The sequence below is a fragment of the Nilaparvata lugens genome, chromosome 9 (genome assembly GCF_014356525.2).
Source record: "Nilaparvata lugens isolate BPH chromosome 9, ASM1435652v1, whole genome shotgun sequence".
NCBI lineage: Eukaryota > Metazoa > Arthropoda > Insecta > Hemiptera > Delphacidae > Nilaparvata > Nilaparvata lugens.
Window position 1 is genome coordinate 7,964,703 of NC_052512.1, and position 20,108 is coordinate 7,984,810.

The 20,108-nt window shown below is 34.2% G+C and overlaps 1 protein-coding gene across 2 annotated transcripts in view; it reads left to right on the plus strand.

The window, feature by feature from the left end:
• The first annotated feature begins 895 nt into the window (after positions 1 to 895).
• The window catches only part of LOC111047665 (predicted GPI-anchored protein 58), a 77,573-nt gene continuing 58,360 nt past the window's right edge, over positions 896 to 20,108 (plus strand). For both annotated transcript variants that reach the window (XM_039435458.1, XM_039435457.1), the window contains exons 1-2: positions 896 to 1,034; positions 5,965 to 6,024. In XM_039435458.1, coding sequence (XP_039291392.1) covers positions 5,974 to 6,024 — 51 coding nt within the window. In that variant the 5' untranslated portion in view covers positions 896 to 1,034; positions 5,965 to 5,973. The remainder of the gene's footprint in view (positions 1,035 to 5,964; positions 6,025 to 20,108) is intronic.

A 20,108-nucleotide genomic window follows, 5' to 3' on the forward strand; every position in this document is an offset into this window, starting at 1 on the left:
ATTTCTTATCAATTTCCATCTGTAGACTCGCTGGAAGCTGTGAATAAAATGAGCGCTGCTATCCAGAGACTGTCAGTTTAGTGTAAGGGTGAGCATACCTGACTAGGTAACGGGTTCGATTCCTGGGCTGGCAAATAATTTTTGGATAGTAGCTCTCATTGAATTTCCATCTAGCTGTTGACCCTGTTGTCAATATTTGTAGTAGCTGAAGTCTTCGGGAATGGTTTACAGCATTTAACTTTGGATTTTCGTTTAGTAATAATTAGAAAATTTGATGTCTCTAAATTTTAAGAATGTCTGTATGTCGACCTTGGATGGATAGATGGATCATTGTTACAAGGATGTTGCCTATTCTAACATTCGTAGAATTTTTTGCCTCATCACCTCTTGTTTCGAACTTTTTGAACACCTGCAAAGCTATATGCAAATTTTGACCATCCAAAGCACGTTTTTCAATAAGATCGTGGCAGGTAATGCCGTTTGCCTAATTTGAACTATAGTGAGTTCCACATTATAATGGCAGTGGAGAAAGATAGCAGAACAACGTTGCCGATCCTCTGTCTTGTCAATGCCTTCTATAGGTGGTAGCTGATACAGGTTTATTGATGTAATATTAACTGTTCATTCTCGTTTAAAATTATCAATTATATTTTATTAAACAATAAATTATACTTTCCAATAGTTTCATGATTAGGATGAAATATTTTGTTAATTCTACATTGTTAAAAGACGATCTAACAACAGAGCAAAGTGAGAAAGAGATAGCGCTATCTGCTTTGTTGAATGATAGACAAGGATAGCAATACCATTGCTAATTAAACACTGCCATAAGTGGACCTCACCATAGGTCTATTTTTGATACGCCTCTTGCGTCAATGTTTGCAACAAACAAGTCGGCTCTTGAAGACAGAAGTCAGTCCTGCTACAGTTGAAGCCGTGACATCTGTGATCCTGAGCGGCAGTTGAGACGTCTATCTCCAGTCTGTCGTTCTGCAGCCTCCGGCCGTTTTCACTGCACATTACCACCGTCAACTGTGAGTAGACATAAATAGACATTATATTGTTCTGCATCAATCTATGTATGCTGTAAAGTTGTATCTAATTTGTTATAAATGGAAATTGAAGCTTATTTTTCTACTCGTTTGAGTCGCACCAATTTTCTATTGAATTGAGACACTCACCTCTGAAATCTCGTTCTTTTTTGCAAGTTTTGCAACTTAGAGTCGCTTCTCGTATCCCTCCACCATCACTCCTTCTCTCTCCAGTCCCCCTCTGCATTCCATCTCTTTTCCAACATCCATATTTCCCTTGGCCTACACCGTTTAACTCTGATGCTGGTTTGGACTCTCAATGGAATGTTTAAAACTGTTTATTACTTTCCTACTGTTATTATTTTGTGATTGTAGAAATGTCTGTAAAATTATTTAGCAAATAAATTTTAATCTCAATTATGTATTCTCTCCGTATCCATATTTGGTAGGTGGCCATACCATTTTACCTGCTTCTTACCAATGCTACTCAGTATAGTTTCTTTTACATTCATCTGTTCTCTTATTACTTCATTCCTTACTTTATCTATACTGAAGGTCCACTTTATAATGGCAGTGTTTGATTAGCTATGGTATCGCCATCCTTGTCTATCATTCAACAAAGAGATAGCGCTATATCTTTCTCGCTTTGATCTGTTGCCAGATCGTCTTTCAACAATGTACAATTGATAATTAATTAACAATATATTTCATCTTAATTATAAAAATTCATTATGAAACTATTGAGAAATATAATTTCTTGATTGATAAAATAGGTATAATTGAGTATTTTAAATGAGAATGAACAGTTGATATTACATCAATAAACCTGTATCAGCTAGGTATCGTCTATAGAAGGCATTGGCGAAACGAAGATCGGCAGCGTTGTTCTGCTATCTTTCTCCACTGCCATTATAATAGGCCTGCGCATCTTCTCTAATCGGCTACATCATTTCCGCGGCAAGAAATTTTGCAGAATGACTCTAATCCATGACCCATACCTCAGATCCATAAATCAATATTGGCTCTATCATAGCCTAACATATTTTCCTTATTTTTCTTTAAGTTCTATTCCACAGAATTGAATGCAGTGCTTTGATAATGTTTTTTCCTCCACCTACTGTCTAAAGTACTTACTTCACTCCTTGGAACGTAATACTAAAGTGTCACTTTTTCCCTCTCAGTACTAAAAAACAGAAAAACTCCCTAGGGAGGAAAAGTAACTCCATTTAAATAACATGGGAAGCATCTCTATTTTAAAAACGTACATTTGAAATAGGTTAGAATGTCTAAGCTCAGATGAGGAAGCATATAGAGTAGTCATTAAACCAATAATTAAATTCAATACCTCAACCAGATATTTTTATCAATATTATGGAATTTATGTTTGTATGCTAAATTTATTAACAACTTCATATCATTATACTAAAAAATGTATAAAATTTTGTTTTTTCCATGTTATTCAAAATACCAGCCAACGAATATTCCTCATTAACTAATCAAATTTGGAACGGGAACTTAATCATAGCTTTAGTTGTGGCGGCCATTGTTGTTACAACTTTTGCCGACAATAGCGCATAGCGCTGTCGGCGGAGAACTGTGATTACAAGCCAGCTGTTTCTCTTTACTTTTTGATTATGTTGTAACACATTGTTTTGTCAAGTACGTTTTTAAAAATTATTTTATTTGCAGTTTTTATAAAAACGTAGGTGGAGGAAAAATGTTGTGTATATCACGAGTGAAAAATGCTTTATCTCTCTCAGGAAAATTCTGCCCTCGGCTTCGCCTCTGGCTTCAAACTTTTCCCTCAGGGAGAAAAAACAGTACTTTTCACTCTAGATATACAAATAACTATTCTTTTCCTATTTTCCCATATTATTGTGAGAGTGTGGAAGACAATTTAGTTTTGAGTTAGTGTTATAAGATTAGAGGTATTAATTATTGTAAAGAAGAACAATAGCCGGCTGTACTTTGAACGGCATCAGCCGATGTAGGCAGCAGAACTGCTGCCTCAGCGGTCAGTGCCGTCTTCCTGGTTGCAGTCCACGACATTTCCACTGTGTAATTGTCACTCGGAAAGAAAAGTAATGCTCTTATTCATTTTCTTTTCGACTGATAATTCCCTGATGAATCGTCTGAGAGCGCCAGCTTACGGACCAGGTTGCCGAGAGTTTCCCACAACCTGTGGAGAATTTCGGTGAGCTCTTGGTCAGTGGTCAGAGATTGAAGGACGGGTTCCTTGGTGGAGATGGATGTCGCGATTGTGTTGGTGTGGGGTGAGTGACTGAAATTCAAAACTATTTTTCACTTCTGTTTTTGGAGGAACATTATTCAAAATTTGAGCAACCTATTTTTATTTTAAATTTAAACTTAAACTTTGTAACCTGTGACGCTCAGAGTTACAGCCGGCATGTTCTTCTCCGGTGTAAATTTGTTAGGTTATTTGAGCAAAAAAATGTATTCAATTATATTTGAGAACTAAATTTGAGGTTAGATTAAAGTCAAATAAGGAGTTAAGTTAGGGTGAAATAAGGCAACATTTGCTAATATGATTTGTAGAACAAACGATTGATTTGATTGAGCGGTCTCACTAATTTTGCTCTAGTAGTAGGTGACAAGATATTTATTTCATACAATTAAGTTTTTGTTTTCTTGTATTATTTTGTTTTGTTATTGTTGAAACTTTGTTAATACTCAATAGTAGTTTTTATTCTGTGGGTCCTGGGATGGACCCAGCCGGTAGTGTAATTTTGCCCATTCTGCCCCCTTCTAAAGGGGAAGAGGTCACCTTGTACCTTGGCAGTTCTTTGACCTTATATTGAACTAACATAAAAACATTTTTTTTTTGTTGGAAAACTTTAATTTTTTTTTTTAATTATCTTCAATTGATTCGTTTACTTGATCTAATTTTTAAGTGATTCATTACATTGTGGTTTAGTTAGTAAGTTTTAGATTTAAGGAAGTATTGCCCCACAGGAAGGGTGTAGATTATAATAGATTTGACTCAAATTTCGGTGTTTCTCTGCTGTCCACCCAACCAGTTCTCGGTTACATTATATTGTTTTTATATTTTATATATTGTAACACCCAAGTGAAGATAATGATTGATCATTTTTATTACTCCAAAATCTGTCTGTATGTCTTGCCCCATGCCTCCAATATTCGAATAATTTATTATTTTTTATGTTCTCTTCAAGGCTCTCACTCTTGAAAATCCTTTATAAGCTTGTTTATAATATATATCATAATATCCTGCTGGTCTTCTGCTAACACCACTTGATCATCTGCAAAGAGGATCGAATGTAAATATTGGCCTTTTTCCTGTTTGTATTCTCATGGAGCTACATTTATCTGATCCACTTTAGGACTACTAAATACTAAGGTAGATTTTGGATAGAGTTGGTGATAGACATCAATCTTGCTTGACACCCCAAGGTGAAAATATAGCAGCTGATTCTCGACTTCCAAGTCCGATTATTGATTCACTGTTTTTATACATTTTCTTTATAGTGACTTCAGAGCATTTTTGTAGACTGTTCAGTGATGTGAATTAAAACATTTTTATTCCATTCCAATAACAAATTTTATATTCCCGTAAAATGCAAACTTCTTTCAAATTCTGCATCTGATAGATTTGGGAATTCAATCTATCGTTTCCATTCTTATTTTAAACCTTTTTAATACACCAAACAACTCTTATTTTATCTATTTATTTATTCATGCAATGATACTCGTAGAAACAATATCATTCTCAACTAAGAATATATTCTATTTTGAACCTAAGAGATTTGAAGAAATTACAGCATTGCCAATTTGTGTAAAATTGGAACTTTCTCAAATTTCCAAATCAACCACAGAATTGTATCTAGAATATCATCCCTGATGCCTGATCGGAGTAGTGCTGGAAAAGTTTCAGGATTGGAGGATTGAAAAAAGCAAATTTTCTATGAACTTGATAACATCGCAAAGATATGTTTTTCTTTTGAATATCAAATCTCTCAGAAATATAGGGTGTTGTAATGAGTAAGAATTCTATTGAAAAATATCGGGTAGAATGTCTTCTCTCTATTGGTGTCAGCTTAATTTATTCTGACCTATATTATATATTTTTTCAATTTTCATATGTTTATCAATGTTCATTTATCTATTTCACATCCCATAATACACAAATCATATAAATGATCAGATAATGTAGAGACATTTCAAGCAGAAATCATGAAATTTTCAACATGCTGTAAACTTTTTTGTTTGGGAAGATAAGTGGAGGTGGAAGTGAGCAAGTTTCTCAGAAATAGTTGGAATTATTTCTAAAATTATTGTCATAAGTAGTCTAAAGATGGTATTTTCGTCCCTAAGGAATTTCAAAGTTAAGTTTGGTATGCATTGTGTACTGAATTGTATGCTAAAGGCTGGTAATTTTCAAAATATTTGACTGAATATATAGCTGTTTTCACTGAGAACGGCTCACACCCAACACTACTTGGATTATTCGTTGAGGGAAAAGGTTGTCTTTCACACTTTTTATAATCCCACTAAATTCTTTAAGTGTTCTGTCTCTTGTTTGTTCCAGCTATTGATAGCATAATGGTAGCATACCATTCAGCCACTCCCTTGACTTTGAAACTCCTAATAAGCCACGTCAAAGTCTTGATCATTCTTGAATACCATCTCTGCATTTCATTCCACATTTTAATGTATTATATTGATGTAGGCTTACTTTCTACAAATATTTCTCCACTTCTATAAATGTTTTGTTTCTAGAGTGTCTTTTCTTGTCATCTGCTATTATCATGAATATTAAAAATTTTAATGAAATTTTAGTTGAACATACTGTGTCATATTGTGTCTTTCTCAATTTTGGCAGATGCTGTTAAATGTTATATAATCTAGATCTAGTTTCTCAGGGTGCCAATGACATGGTAAATTTCTCTTGCAGAGTTGAAGAATGGATAATTTCCACTTAATTGTTGTTTACTTCATCAGTCTCTCCATTATTGTAAGTAGCAAAAATTATAGTATAAAAATACTGATCCAAGATTATTCAGGGCAGGCTACCTCAAGTTTGAAGATTTTCAGTCCTAGTATATTACCATAGCCACCTCTAATACAAGGCCCCGGCCTACAATATTGCAATGTCGCAGTGTAGGCCTCTAGAATCTGATACATGATTGGTGAAGAATATTTGAAAAAAATTCCAGCTGATCTTTTCCACCAATCATGTATTAGATTCTAGGCCTACACTGCGACATTGCAATATCGTAGGCCGTGGCCTTGTATTAAAGGTGGCTATGATATTACTCACTTATTGGAAAAGGAATAATTTATTTCGTTCTTAGTGTGCCTCTAGATGACCAACTGAACAAACCTGCTAAATTCAAACGTATTTGGTTAAGTAGATTTTTAGTTCTATTGATTATTAATGATCACAAATGAATGAGTGAGTGAGTGAATGGATCAGTGCCATTTGGCTTCTATAAACATAGATAGAAGATACTGTGTACAATAATTTATTGTGTTCAATTCATAGAAACATGATGAATGTCATGAGAGATGAGACTCAGCACTTCCAGGCGGCAACAGTTCAATAATTAAATCACTGTACAGTATTTAAAATCTATCACTTCTGTTGAATCTTACTTACTGTTTTCCACTTTCTAGGTTACCTATTTATTTTGTTTTCAGGTTAATAGACGTTGTTGTTTTCACATCGGCTGTCATTAATTTTAATGTCTGCAATCATAGCCTTTTGTATCGCAGTTGAGAATTTCATAGCCACTTGTAGTTTCGTTTTTGTCTCAATTTTGTCTTTTAGATATTTTTATAGATAAATAATCCATATTCACTTTTTGTAATCATTTTCAATTATATTTTACAAATAGATTGTCTCTCATTATATTAGTGTGATCTTCAGTTATGTGTTGACAGCATTTTGAGTCACATAGTCTTTTCCTTTTTTGTTGCTTTGTTGGTTCCGAGCCTAAACTGTGCTTCATTCTTCCGGCTGTGTTCCTGTCTCTTGTGCACTAATTTTTCGAAGTCCCAAATGTTTCTTCAAAACTTCAAGTATTTCTATGAAGTATGATCACTGTTAGCATTGATTTCGACAAATCAATCTGCATTATACATCTCGCCATTCACCATTTCAAAATTGATTCATTAGTTTTTGTTTTATCTTCATTCCAAGTTTGCATGTACGTTACAACCTTGCAGTGTACATGAATCTTTTCTTCAGTGTTGAAACCTCTTCATTCATTCAATGTTCAATCAAAATTCATCTTATGTTTCGAATCTCGCATCTAGCTTGCAATTTGGGATTTTTTCCAATACTACTCATTGAAGAATCGATTTCTTCTTTCACATCGTCTTGTATCTGGTAATGCTACCAACATACGTTCAGATTCAATCTCGCCATCGCCTTTGGAGTGTCTTCGTCAGAGTTTCATTGGTTTCTTATAACAGTGAGGAGTTCACTGTTGTCAGCCTAAAGTCGTCCTGGATTCCTGCTGGTCTGCAGAATCTTGGTCTGAGGTTCTCATCCTGATCCGCACCACCTGCGTGGACACGCTGGTGCTCGTCTCCACCTGCTGTTGCTTCAAACTTTCTGAGCTAAGTCCTATATTTAACATTATTGATATTTTCACATCACGTCAACTGTAGCAAAATATCCACTTCGGTTATAGATCTTGTGCTATCTCTTCTAAATTGGATGTTTTGAGTTTAGAGTACATTTACTCTATCTTCCCAGACTTGTCTTAATTTATCAGTGAATCTTATATTCAATATTATCAATATTCAGTGAATCTTTTTAATTGAGTGTTTTCCACTAATTTTAAAGCTTTCATCTTCCATTGGTGATTGTATCCTTTTGGTTTTAAAATTGACAATAATTAGTAACCTTCATTTTGAATAATTGTTATTCGCTTTTCAATTATTAATTTACATTTTAATGTATTTCCATTTTGATTTCTAAAAGTTTAAATAGTCTGAAACTCATTCAATTATTTTGGTTATCTATAGAATACCAATTTAATCTCATAATTTCAAATTCATATTGTTTTATTGTAAATCAATCTTTAAATATTCCAGAGTATTGAAAGTGTTTAAACATCACTCCTTTATCTTGTCATTATTTAAATTCAAGCAAGCAATTAGAACCATTCTCTTGTTGTATTTTGAACCATTAATTTTGTATTTTTATTCAGTTTCCTTTGTGCCAGTTCAGTCTCTTGATCCTTGCACCTTTGCAGATCTTGTCTTTTGTATTGATTATTAGCTTAACTTTGTGACTACTGTTTGTTCAGCTTATCCATTTTAAATTGTAGAACTTTGGTAATCGTTCATCACTTGTTTGATTTTGAACTTTCTTTTTTTCTTATAAAATTTTTCATTACAAATTTTGCAAATTCAATTTTTGATTACTCTTGAATTTGTTACTTGAGCACTTTCAATTTGAGCATTTTAATTGTGATTTTTCAATATTTAGTAACTTTCATTATTCATCAAGCCTTTTGTTAAATTTTAGGTTTAATCATCAACTATTCTAAATTTCTCAGAGCTCTTTCAGTTATTATTTTCATCCAATACATATTATGTAAGCACATTGAATCTTTCCTCCTTTGAAATTTATATGTGGATTCTGTTAGTCTCTGATTACTTTACTAAATTTCATAACCTACAAATTCACCCCTTTATACAGTCCACTCTTTTGCTTAGACAAATTTCACATATAAAGCTGAATCCTCCAGGCCGGATTTTTCTGAGCCATGTGCACTTCAGTAACTACTAGAGTTCCCTTGCAATTTTTCAGTATCATATTAACTTTTATGCACAAATGAGAGGTTCAATCATCTCTCTATAAACCATGTCAAATCTTTTAGTTGTTACATCTACACCTTTTTAATTTACTGTGTTATGTTTTTCATGCCTAATCAATCTGCTGAGACCTGTACTACAACCGTCTGGCTACCTCACTGTGATTGATGACTGGGTTCAACTCGCCCAGATTCGGCTATTACAATCTAAGCCAAGATCGTCGACCAGCTACTTCAAAGGTCAACAAATCGTCCTATCATTGTGGGCAAAGCATTCTGTGCGCGATTGACTCCAGACAGTTCATATCAACGTGGTGGTCAGGTTGTATTGCTCTTGTCATTTTTATGGAATTGTAAACATGCCTCCTAAAGGAATAAATCCATCATTTCGCAAATGGACAGCTATAATAGCTGAATTTGACAGATTGTATGATAATTCAATGAATATTACAATCACCAACAGTGATGAACTTCAGAAAGTGCTTACTATTCGCACTAGACTGTCAAAAATAGAAACTCTTTATGATGAAGTGTTTTTCTCATTGGATCCTGATATGGTCAATCAGGACTTATATAACAATTTCACAGACAGGTCCACTGAATTATAAGCTAAGCTCACTATTAATTGCGAGTCATTTGAGAATCAGCAACAGATGTTGCATTCACAAAATTTTAGCAACTCTGACGTACCTCATGAGTCACATCATGACATGCCAACTCATGCTCAGGAAGTGGTATCCTCTCCAGCTCCTCAGCTGCCTGTAGGAATTGAATCTGCTGTACAGCCTCCTATTGCTAATCCAGCATCACCCTCTGTGGCATCAGCAGTATTCCTCAACAGATGCATCAGGCCATGCCTCAGGTGCCCATTCATTGGGCTCAATAGCCCATGTTTCAATTTCAAGGGTATAGATTACTGGACATTCCATTACCTACATTTAATGGTGATTTTGATCAATGGATTGAATTCTGCTCCTCGTTTCCTGCTATTGTTGTAGATGATCACACAGTTGCTCCAAGTACTAAATTTCAGTATTTGAAGCAAGCGCTAAGTGGAAAGGCACTTTATTGCATTGCTAATGTTCCTTTTGGGCAGTTTGACTTAGCATGGTCACTGCTGACACAGCGGTATGATAACCCGCGCCTGATTGCAGACACACATGTTGCTGCAATCTTTGATCCACCTCCACTCAATTCAAATTTGGCTCCATCATGGAGAAATGTTATTGACTTTTTGTGTAGTTGAGAAGTTGATATTGTGGTAATTATTCATATTGAATGAAAAAGACTAAGAAATTGTCAAAAAACCACTGATTTATTGATAATTAGAAAGACCGGTTTCGGTTATTACACCATTGTCAATCTCTGATAATCTCTGATAGTTTATCAGAGATTGACAATGGTGTAATAACCGAAACCGGTCTTTCTAATTATCAATAAATCAGTGGTTTTTTGACAATTTCTTAGTCTTTTTCATTCAAAATGTTATTGATCATTGTAAAACTCATAGCATATTCATGCTTCAGAATCGATTGATTCAAAGGTAGACATCGAGGATTTATTGTATTTGTATATTGTCATTTTGTGTTTTGACTCTCGTAGCCTGCAAGATTGGGAGCTGTATAATACGTCTTCCACTATGCCATCAATGGAACAGTTATGGAACTTCATGGAGGCAAGGCATTAGGTTACACAAGCCATATCTGTCAGCTCATCTAATCATGTGCAGGGGGCACATAAATTGGCTAGCAACACAAATGCTAAGCCAGCACAAGCTACTAGACCAACTAGTCATCCTCAAAATGCAAACGTTAACAAAAATAAAGTTAATAATTCTCATTCTAACAATAGCAAATCTTACGTTTGTCTCTATTGCAAAGATGCTAGTCACAATGTTTCCAAGTGTCCAATTTTACAGAAAATCGACCCTGCCGGTAAGAAGGATGCTGTCAGAAGAAAGAAATTATGTTTTAATTGAGTAATTTGCTTGGACAAATTTCACATATAAAGCTGAATCCTCCAAGATTCCTGAATCGCTTCAGCAATCTGCTGTCAGTTTGCCAACTGCTAGCAGTTCCAACTCTGTAGTGAATTTGCATTCTGGCTCATCCCCTCACTCAGTGCCTGTCAATCAAATTGCAGAAAATCAAGTTTCTGCCAATTGTGCTTCTCACACCGAGGTTCAACAGAGCTCTTTAATATAGTCTTGCGTTTTTGCATGCACAAAGTTGCATTCATGGCTGATATAGCCAAGATGTATTGCCAAGTCCTTCTCCATCCTTCTGATAGAAACTTGCATTGTATTTTTTGGCGATCTGATCCATCAAGTCCACTTCAACAATTTTGTCTCAACACAGTTACTTTGGTCACACTCCAGCAGAAAAGTAAGTGGACTAGGTCTTCAGCGAATATCACCGTTGGCACAATGGTGCTGGTAAAGGATCCAGGGGCACCGCCCACCTTCTGGAAATTGGCATGCATCACAGAAGTCATCCCAGGTGCAGATGATAAAGTAAGAGTTATCATGGTGTGTACTGAATTTGGAAATTGTAAACGTTCAATTTCAAGCATTGCACCACTCCCGCTTGATGACAGTGAAAATGGAAGTTGATTTAACATATTTTATTTTTCATTTTGTTGGAAAATTCTCCAAATTCCCCAACGGGGCCAACTCTATGTTAAATCTCATTTACCATTTTCCACTTTTTAGGTAACCTATTTATTTTGTTTTCAGGTAAATATATGTTGTTGTTTTCACATCAGCTGTCATTTGTTTTAATGTCTGCAACTCACTGCCTCTTGTATTGCAGTTGAGAATTTCATCGCCGCTTGTAGTTTCATTGTTGTCTCAATTATGTCTTTTAAATATTTTTATAGATAAATAATCCATTTTCACTTTTTGTAATCATTTTCAATCATATTTTACAAATAGATTGTCTCTCATTATATTAGTGTGATCTTCAGTTATGTGTTGACAGCATTTTGAGTCACATAGTCTTTTCCTTTTTTGTTGCTTTGTTGGTTCCGAGCCTAAACTGTGCTTCATTCTTCCGGCTGTGTTCCTGTCTCTTGTGCACTAATTTTTCGAAGTGCCAAATGTCTCTTCAAAACTTCAAGTATTTCTATGAAGTATGATCACTGTTAGCATTGATTTCGACAAATCAATCTGCGTTATACATCCCCCATTCACCATTTCAAAATTGATTCATTAGTTTTTGATTTATCTTCATTCCAAGTTTGCATGTGCGTTACAACCTTGCAGTGTACATGAAACTTTTCTCCAGTGTTGAAACCTCTTCATTCATTCAGTGTTCAATCCAAATTCATCTTATGTTTTGGATCTCCCATCTAGCTTGCAATTTGGGATTTTTCGCAATGCTTCTCATTGAAGAATAGATTTCTTCTTTCACATCATCTTGTATCTGGTAATGCTACTACCATACGTTCAGATTCAATCTTGCCATCGCCTTTGGAGTGTCTTCGTCGGAGTTTCATCGGTTTCTTATAACAGTGAGGGGTTCACTGTTGTCAGCCTAGAGTCGTCCTGGATTTCTGCTGGTCTCTAGAATCTTGGTCTGAGGTTCTCATCTTGTTCCGCCCCACCTGCGTGGACATGGTGCCTGCCTGGTGCTCGTCTCCACCTGCTGTTGCTTCAAGCTTTCTGAGCTAAGTCCTATATTTAACATTATTGATATTTTCACATCACGTCAACTGTAGCAAAATATCCACTCTGGTTATAGATCTTGTGCTATCTCTTCTAAATTGGATGTTTCGAGTTTAGAGAACATTTGCTCTATCTTCCCAGACTTGTCTTAATTTATCAGTGAATATTATATTCAATATTATCAATATTCAGTGAATCTTTTTCATTGAGTGTTTTCCACTAATTTTAAAGCCTTCATCTTCCATTGGTGATTGTATCCTTTTGGTTTTAAAATTGACAATAATTAGTAACCTTCATTTTGAATAATTGTTATTTGTTTTTCAATTATTAATTCACATATTAATGTATTTCCATTTCGATTTCTAAAAGTTTAAATAGTCTCAAACTCATTCAATTACTTTGGTTATCTATAAAATACCCATTTAATCTCATGATTTCAAATTCATATTGTTTTATTGTAAATCACTCTTTAAATATTCCAAAGTATTGAAAGTGTTTAAACATCACTCCTTTATCTTGTCATTATTTAGATTCAAGCAAGCAATAAGAACCATTCTTTTGTTTGTATTCCATTAATATTGTATTTCTATCTAATTTCCTTTGTGCCAGTTTAGTCTCTTAATCCTTGCACCTTTGCAGATCTTGTCTTTTGTATCGATTATTAGCTTAACTTTGTGACTACTGTTTGTTCAGCTTATCCATTCTAAATTGTAGAACTTTGGTAATCATTCATCATTTGTTTGATTTTAAACTTTTTTTTTCTTATAAAGCTTTTCATTACAAATTTTGAAAATTCAATTTTTGATTACTATTGAATTTGTTACTTGAGCACTTTTCAATTTGAGCATTTTAATTGTGATTTTTCAATATTTAGTAACTTTCATTATTCATCAAGCCTGTTGTTCAATTTTTGGGTTAATCATCAACTATTCTCAATTTCTCAGAGCTCTTTCAGTTATTATTTGCACTATAAACTGTGCCGAGCACTCTTTTTAATTCAGGCCTTTTCCCAAGTTATAATAGTAAATTTAATACGCAATAGACTAGAGCCATTATTGTAAGTGAGTTAGCGAAATAAATTATTTTCTCTCTCTATTATGAACGGCCATGACTTCGAGTTTCCCATGATAGATATTTAAAAATTGTGGCTCCGAGTCGTCGAGGAATGTAGATTATGGAATTATCTCTAAAACTTAGCCTTCCTGTCGCGACATAGAGTGTGATAAGTTGGAAAACAGCAAGCATTGAAATTATAACAAACTACTGATTTTGCAGTTACTATTTGGTCCAAAGGCTCTAGAAGCCACGCGACGATTGGTCAAATTGATTCCCTTCGCCCAATAGAAGACCTGTTTCTAAATACAGTAGTGGGGATTCCCCAGTCGAGAGACCAGATTACGTTTCGGAGGACACTTTGCTAGGAGCACTATGAGAGTAAAGATGTAGTCATTATGTTTCGCCCTTTTTGGGCAAATTTATGAGTTTATATAATTAGTTAATGTAGGAGCTAGTTTTATTCTTATTAAAGTTTAAATTTTCCAGTAGTGCCATGTCCTGAAAGGTTTAATTGTGTTTCTTCTTCATGTATGAATAATTGTTTCTTCAAATAACCGCTAAGGTACGTAAAATAAGGTTAAAATATAATTTAGGGAATTTAATTAATTGAAACTTCAATCAAAGAGTATTTTATCAACAAAGCCTGTTATTGTTCAAGTTGATAATATTGATTGAGAATAGTCTTTTTGAGTTTATTAGTGATGGAAGATAATTATAATTATTTTTTCTGAAGAAGTATGTACAGTAAGTAGAATAGAAAGTTTTCAGTTACGTTACATTTGAGTTATTGTTTCTGGAGATATATTATCATAGAGTATTGCTGGAAGTCAGGAAGATAGCCTTTAAATTGGAATGAAATTTTTAAGATTATGTTCATATTGAGTTTATGACATTTTATAATTTATATTTTTCAGACTCTGTTTTTTTATGTCATTAAGGCTTTCGAATGATTTAGTAAATTTTTTATGATAGAAATCTTAATAGACAAAGAAGAAAGTTTTTCTTTTCCATGAAATTAATATTGATGAATGTTCAAATTTTAATTCAATTTAAATTATTTTCTATGTGTCTACTAATTTTATTCAATTAAAGGTAAAAACTATCTACAAGATGAATCTTATAGGGCAAACATTATTTTTACCTTGAAGTAAAATTTTCAATATTTTTTTCTTTTATTGTGTTATAAAGTGTCTTGTTTTGTTTTGTGATAAATTCATAATTCTAGTTGATACTCGTTTTTGGACTTGTATTTGTAGGTAAATCAAATCATAAACTCTGGACTGTTCATTTTAAATAAAGGTTCTGAGCAGTTTTGGGCGAATGCCCATTGTTTACACTTGGATTGCGTCCTATAGTTCATGAATAATAAATAAAATAAATGTTGGCTAGCGCACAAGTTTCCAACAATACTAGCCGAGCTACTATATGAAAAATTATATTTGATTTCGCAAACCAAACGAAAAATATCATATAAGTTAGCATCATTTCAATCAGAATTATTCTTTTCTAAGAGTATTATATCAATTTATATAAAAGTTAACATCATAATTAATGAAGTATTCATTTTCTAAAAGCATTATATTAATCTATTACGGGTGTTTTCATAAATGTTGCATTGTATATTAATGACACTCTGGCAAGTAAATTCGTTTTAATTCAATCTTAAATTTTGAGAATGAAATCAGAACGTCAAGATAAAATCTAAATTAAATAACAGAATAAACTCCTGTTTTAGCTTTTGATGAATTGTAGGAAGAGTTAGAAATTAATGCTGTAATACATTTATTTACAGCGGTTCATGTGTGTCCCCAAACCAACTTCTTGTACTACCACCCCTTTGGTTCCGCAACTTTATGTAACATTGCTTCAAGACACCTGTTCAGACGACAGGTCTAGGGACGTAAGAGGACGTCGCCGTCAAGCCAAATTCAACCGGTAAAAGTTCACCGCCAAAAACAAGGTACTGTAACCCCGATGATAAAGCAACGTACAGACCAACGAAAGTGCAGTGTAGTGAAACAAAGGTTCATTCGAGAATGTCAATCAAAAGTGGGGATTCAAAATTATTATGAAATGGGTTATATGGGTTACTATCGACGAAACTTGGGTTCAACGGGCTTTTCTTTCTCGAGTAATTTCATGTTGAAATTAACTTGTTATTTGATGACTGATATTGTTTGGTTTTGTGACGTATTGCTATCTAAATGGGGATAGTAATGCGCCCCCGAATCAGATGAAGAATGTCAACAAGGTAACATGAAATTGTTGTTTCTGTTGTTCGATTTTAGTTGCCAATGTTTATTGAAGCTGTTTGTATTTTTCAATTATTTCAAATTGTAGTATTATTCTATAGTATAAACCTATTAAATCAGGCATGGCAAGATTAATTGAAGTTTTCTTGACTCTAGCCCGTTCACCTGCATGAATTAGGTATAGACTCAGGTATTTTCTAGATGTGTCGGCCCATTTCTAAATTCTAAATTTTATTCAAAATTATCTTCTTTATCACCTTTAAAAAGGTCAGGCACACAACTGCGCCACTCTGCTGAATGTTTAGCGAAAGGCACACAACTGCGCCGACTCTGCTGTCTAGAGATATTAAATCTCTGGAATTCAAAATTCTGAAGTTTAAATAATTGTAGATGAACAGGAAAGTTATTCAGTTATGTTAAACCATTAAAATGATAATCTTTTGAAGTGCTTAAAGATAAAGTCAAGTATCATTGATGCTTAAGTTGAAAGTATTCTGAAACTTCTTATTGAAATTGATTATTGACAAATCAAAGGTTCAACGGTAGAATAAAAATTAGTAGAAGAAACTATCATAGGTGAAAAACAACTGATTCTAAGTGCTGAATAAATTTTTTGCATTCTGTAATTCCGTGAATGATGATAGAAATTATTGTGATGTCAACGTACGTATTCTGGTCTCACGCATCGGGTACTTGAGTATCATCATAGTATTGTCACAAAGTGAATTTTTGTGACAGATGGAGAGCCGTTGTCTAGTGTAAAATTAGCGAATTTATTCTGTTTTAGAATTAGAATAGGGTCGACTTCCAGATATATCTGGTTGGACTTGTAGTAGTGTATACACATCATCAACATCGTCGCCAATCCCTATAAATCAGCAGCAGCCGTATCATCAAAACGATAAGCGGCTACCGAGTCAGGTTGGTATCATTCTTCATGAAATTTCTGGAATAGAAATATTGTTTACCGGCCTGATTTAGTGTAGTAGTTAGTATCATTGTCATCATTAGCTGCACCCTTAACATCAGGAGCAGCTGAGTCAAACCCTGTCACATGACCAGTGGCGTGATCGTCTTTTCAGACTCCCATTGGTCGGCAATCTTTTTTCCCCCGGCCTCCCAATCTTCAGCGACCGGGTGCTGCTTCAAGAAGACCTGGGAGAGAATCAGTTGTTCGGTGAATGGGTTTGTGTATGGCCGCGTTCCGAGCGGCGCTCCTAATAGTGGTGTACTAGAGGGTTAATATTCTATTCTGTATTTTAGTGAATGGAATATTGTATGTCGAATTGCCGACTGTATTTGAAGATAGAACTTCCTGGGGGATTTTCTTTCTTGTCGGTTATTTTTCCTAAATTTGTATCACTGGGGGTGAACGAGTTATCCTTGGTTTTGAAACCTGTAAGGGATCTCAAGTTTGTGCTACAAATAGTTGAGTGGGAAATTTAGCTAGGCTCTTATACCGGATTATTTTTGAGTACTTAATTTATAAGTCTCGATTCTGTTGCTTCACGACGTTTTTAATTAACTTATAATACGGGAAGTGAGGATCGGTTCGCTATTCTCCGTATCAGTATCCACGTCGATTCAGGTAATTGTATGTCAGGACTGGTAGTCCGTATATTTTTCCTTCTCTGTAGTAAGGTGGCCTTCAGTTTAAAGAGTAATTCTTCTCCATTGAATTTTTATTCTTGTAGGGAAATCCCTGTCCTTTTTAAGAATAGTTTTACTCAATTAATTTTTATTCTTGTGGGAAAATCCCTGTTCCTTTTGAGAAAAGTTTTCTCGATTAATTTTTATCCTTGTAGAGAGATTATTATCATTTATGGTAAATTTTCCTTGCTTAGTTTTCATACTATAGAGTGGCCCTGTATTTTAAATTCGCTTAGCAGTTTCTGACTTGCTGTAATTCCAAGTAGGAAAAGTCCAATCCTTTTCCTAGAGAACTCAGGTGCAGCTTGAGTTCCAGAAATTCAGAAGAAGAAGAAGAGAAGTGTAGGTCTGGTAACTCCACCTGTCAGTACGGCTACTGACCCCGACCCATATCCGACTGTAGCTAGTCCGCGTTGTAGCAATACTTCGCAATTATTAGGAAACCTAGAGGGTGGAATAGGACATCCTAATAGTATATTAGTAGTGAAAGTGAATATTGAGATTTTAAAGGTCAACCCAAGTAAATTAGGAAAATTAGGAAATTATTATGGGAGAATGTTTAGGGAAAATAGGGAAAACTTTCGAAAAGTTTAGGTAGATCGAAGGTAATGAGAGAATAAATAGGAAACTGTATCATTAGTTATTGTTGATATGTAGTTTTGGAAAGTTGATGAGTAGTTTTGGCCTTGAGATGTTTAAACTAAATAATTAGATATTGTAGATTAAAGTTGAAACGATGATCGAATCATTGGGAATTTGTATGAAAATAAGTTGATTGAGATGAGGTTGTTAAGTCCCTTTATCAGTAATGTTTATTCTCGAAAAGGTGAATCAGTTTTATTATTGGAGATATTTTTTTTAGGAGTGATTTTCGCGGTAGGCATGCGTAGTGATAGTGTAAAGATCCGTTGTGTTGGTGACGTTTCCTGTGGGCTGTGGGAATTTTTTTTGTTTAGTTGAGACTCAAGGTTTAGAGGAGGACAAGGGGATGTCCTGCCTGTGTGTGTTGAGGTTGAATTTAGGTAATCGGCGCGAGTGTAGGTCCGTGTCCAGAGAGAACGGAGCACTGCCCGAGAGTTGTCCATGTAACAAATCAAGGAATTTAGCTGTGACTAACCTTGCAAATTTGTACGGTGGAATTGTATAATTTAAGCAAAGATGGTGTGAGCTAGGATTTTTTTTGTATCTAGTAAATGGTCTGGTTCATTCGAGAGTTATGGGGCTCGTCAGTAGAATAACGTAAACCGAAATCTAGAATATTTAGTGAGTCTTCGTAGTGATTGTAAGGAAAACAATCAGCGTAATGCAGTTTAGGGAAGCCCAGTCAAAAGGTTCGTTAATGTTTGGTAGGAAAGTCAGCCGCAAAAACACAAGTAATAATTGGTAAAAAAAGGGGTATTATTGAGTTTAAAGTTGCTTAGAAATTTGGCATGGTAACGAAAATTGAAGGTTTTAGACAATGAATATTTAAAGTGATTAGTTAAGGTGTACAAATAAAATAACAGAGAAACCTTTTCGAGTACCTAGGTAATGTTAAAATGGTTATCAGTGGAAGTAGAAATAAATATTGGAACACTAATGAACGGGTTAAATTAAAATAAAATTAACAGTAAAATTCTTCTAGTTGAATTTAAAATGAAAAGGGAAAATCTCTTGAGTTAAGCATGAGTTTAAATTATTCTGTAGTTGAGAGTTGAAAGGTTGATTAAAAAGTTAATTGGGGATATGAAAGTAGAAATATGTAGGAAAATTCGTGTCAAAAAGGAAATAGAATTTTGTTGGCAAAATTAAATTGAGGTAATTAACAGTAGTAGGACCCTTTAGAGATAAGTAGTCAAAAAGTATTAATAATAAAAAAAAAGGAAAATCTTTAATGAAATGATACATTTTTTTAATGATGAATAGTAAAATTGCAATCAAGTTTTCCATGTGAATAAGTTGGGATGTTTTGAGATCTAGTTAAATATGAAGTTTATAGTTGAGAAATAATTATGTGAGGCTCCAGTAAGGTTGGAAATGTCAGTGCACTTGTAAATCAGTAATAGTGTAATAGTAGTCTATCAATGTGTTGGTAAATTCAATAATGTTGATAATCAGAAGGCAAGCAGTAGCAGTCCATCAATGCTAAGTTAGAGCTGAACTTTCATGTTATTAAATCATGTGATGAAAAGTATGCTTCCAGTGTTTAGAGAAAATGTCACGTACTTTGAGTTTGAGATAAATAATACTAGCGTTCTGTCGTAGAGGTTTCACACTGGAATATTATAATGAAAAGTCTATTGTAGACAAGATTTTTTGTCGTGAGTTATAATTGGATAAGTTTTTGTGAGTATGGCGCCACTCTATAGCCTTGTCTCTATACACTCAACGAGATGATTCCTAATGAATGAGAAGGAGAAAAGAGAAAAAGAGTTATGATAAAGATATTTACCGTATTCGTTAGAAGGATTCATTACGGGTTCATGAAGGGTTTATTAGTCAAAGATTTTGTTATGTGACAATATAATGTATATAGAAGAAATTCTGGAATGTAAATAACTTGCGCAACTAGATTAGTCATTGAATTATGTTATTAACCTCGTAATCTTAAATATATTTAGGTAGGTGAATTAGGTTTAATTTTATTTCATTGATCGGCTGCATACTC